Source organism: Egretta garzetta, unplaced genomic scaffold (genome assembly GCF_000687185.1).
Source record: "Egretta garzetta isolate BGI_Z169 unplaced genomic scaffold, ASM68718v1 scaffold688, whole genome shotgun sequence".
NCBI classification, from domain to species: domain Eukaryota; kingdom Metazoa; phylum Chordata; class Aves; order Pelecaniformes; family Ardeidae; genus Egretta; species Egretta garzetta.
In genome coordinates, this window is record NW_009260514.1 from 205,393 (window position 1) to 207,975 (window position 2,583).

Genomic DNA, 2,583 nt, shown 5'->3' on the forward strand with positions numbered 1-2,583 from the left:
GGCAGGGAGGGCAGCATGTCGCCTCGCCTCCGTCTGGCCAGGGCAGGAGGATTGGGAAGGTGTCGAACTTAAAACCGGACTTAGAGCTTTCCTAGAGGGTAGCTTGCCTGAGATTGCACGGTTAAATGTTAACCCTTACCTGCATGCCTGGGAATGAGCTGAGCCTGGTCTGCCTCTCCCCAGCGCCCCGTCGGGTCCCATCGCCACTTTGGGGCTGGATGGGGTTATTTTTCTTCCTGCCTTTCTCTTCCCTTCCCCTCTCCTTTTTTAAATTTTTTTTTTTAATTGGAATTTTTATTTTTAGCCCTCCCCAAAAGTTCTGCTTTACCAATGCCAGTTTTTTCCACGCTGGTTTTGAATAGGTGAGGGTTCCTCAGGTGCTTTCCCTCTTCCACCTAATGGGTTTAGATGGGAGTTTGTGAACTCTGTCCCAAAGGCGGCAAATTAACGCCCCCGAGGAAGGGGATAGACAAGCTAGTGAAGGGAGCTGCTCTCCTCCCCCCCGACTTTATTTCATCTCTCTCTTTCTCAGCAGGGGCAATTTTCTTTCCTTTTTTTTTTTTTTATTATTATTTTCTCTTTTTTTTTTTTTTATCATCCCTTCGCCTTTTCATGAGACACTTCCAAACCTACGTACCTGTCCTTCTGCAGGATAGTAGCCCTGCCCTGAATCCGATCCCACCACTGGGCACTGGGAAGAGCTTAGCATAAGGATTTCTTTTAAACCCCAATATGACAGTTGCTACCGGAGATCCTGCAGACGAAGCTGCAGCTCTTCCCGGTCACCCGCAGGACACGTATAACCCTGAGACCGACCATGAATGCTGCGAGAGGGTGGTCATTAATATTTCGGGTCTGCGTTTCGAGACACAGCTCAAGACACTAGCCCAGTTCCCAGAGACCTTACTAGGGGATCCTAAAAAGAGGATGAGATATTTCGACCCGCTCCGAAACGAGTACTTCTTTGACCGGAACAGACCCAGCTTCGATGCGATTTTGTACTATTACCAGTCTGGCGGGAGGTTGCGGAGGCCGGTTAACGTGCCCTTAGATATCTTCTCAGAAGAGATTCGTTTCTATGAACTGGGGGAAGAAGCAATGGAGATGTTCCGGGAGGATGAAGGCTACATCAAAGAAGAGGAAAGGCCGTTGCCTGAGAACGAGTTTCAGAGACAAGTGTGGTTGCTCTTTGAGTACCCTGAGAGCTCAGGCCCTGCCAGGATTATAGCTATCGTCTCTGTCATGGTGATTTTAATCTCCATCGTCAGCTTTTGCCTGGAAACGTTGCCCATTTTTCGGGATGAGAATGAAGACATGCATGGCAGTGGGCTGAGCCATCCCCCCTACTCCAACAGCAGCATGGGGTACCAGCAGTCCACCTCTTTCACAGACCCCTTCTTCATCGTGGAGACACTTTGCATCATCTGGTTCTCCTTCGAGTTCTTGGTGAGGTTTTTCGCCTGCCCCAGCAAGGCTGGGTTTTTTACCAACATCATGAACATTATAGACATCGTAGCCATCATTCCCTATTTCATCACCTTAGGGACAGAGCTGGCCGAGAAGCCAGAGGATGGGCAGCAAGGCCAGCAAGCCATGTCCTTGGCCATCCTTCGAGTCATCCGCTTGGTGCGGGTCTTCAGGATCTTCAAACTCTCCCGACACTCCAAGGGGCTGCAGATCCTGGGGCAGACTCTCAAGGCCAGCATGCGGGAGCTGGGCCTCTTGATATTCTTCCTCTTCATCGGTGTCATCCTCTTCTCCAGCGCCGTCTACTTTGCCGAGGCCGACGAGAGCGAGTCCCAGTTCCCGAGCATCCCCGACGCCTTCTGGTGGGCCGTGGTTTCCATGACGACTGTTGGCTATGGAGACATGGTCCCCACGACCATCGGGGGGAAAATAGTGGGTTCCTTGTGTGCCATCGCTGGCGTATTAACGATTGCCTTACCAGTGCCCGTCATAGTGTCTAACTTCAATTACTTCTACCACCGGGAGACGGAGGGAGAGGAGCAGGCTCAATATTTGCAAGTAACCAGCTGCCCAAAGATCCCCTCTTCCCCTGACCTAAAGAAAAGCAGAAGTGCCTCTACTATTAGTAAGTCTGATTATATGGAGATTCAGGAAGGCGTAAACAATAGCAATGAGGATTTTAGGGAGGAGAACTTGAAGACAGCCAATTGCACCCTAGCTAACACAAACTATGTGAATATCACCAAAATGCTAACCGATGTCTAGTCGCTAAAATCTAGTACCGTATTTAAAGCTGAAGTGGAACAATTGCAGATATTGAGTGCTGCTCTGCATTGTAGTTAATACAGTATTTTCTACGGTGTATATTTGGTTCTGCATGGGAAGCAATAGCTGTGTAAGTGACTTTTAACCTTTGATTTCCACACTGAATAAGCATTCGTGCAAAAAAAAACCACAACCAACCAACCAACCAACCAACCCATTTCGTTTCCCTTCTCCCATCCCAGGCTTGCGGGTTTCCAAAGTTACGGAATGGATGGGCATTTCGCATCAGGATGGGGATGCAGGGGGGCAGCTCCGGGCCAGCCCCGGGTACCACGAATGCCGGTCCCTGTC

At 49.8% G+C, this 2,583-nt stretch overlaps 1 protein-coding gene across 1 annotated transcript; it reads left to right on the forward strand.

Annotated features, from left to right (window-relative positions):
* Positions 1-723: 723 nt before the first annotated feature.
* LOC104131417 (potassium voltage-gated channel subfamily A member 2) lies at positions 724-2,232 on the forward strand. The gene has a single exon (XM_009644582.2). It carries the CDS (start codon positions 733-735, stop codon positions 2,230-2,232), a length of 1,500 nt encoding a protein of 499 aa, XP_009642877.1. The 5' UTR covers positions 724-732.
* The last annotated feature ends 351 nt before the right edge of the window (positions 2,233-2,583 follow it).

What these genes read in the sequence shown, in the direction of transcription:
- LOC104131417 (XM_009644582.2), top strand. Translation starts at nt 733, where the DNA reads ATGACAGTTGCTACCGGAGATCCTGCAGACGAAGCTGCAGCTCTTCCC.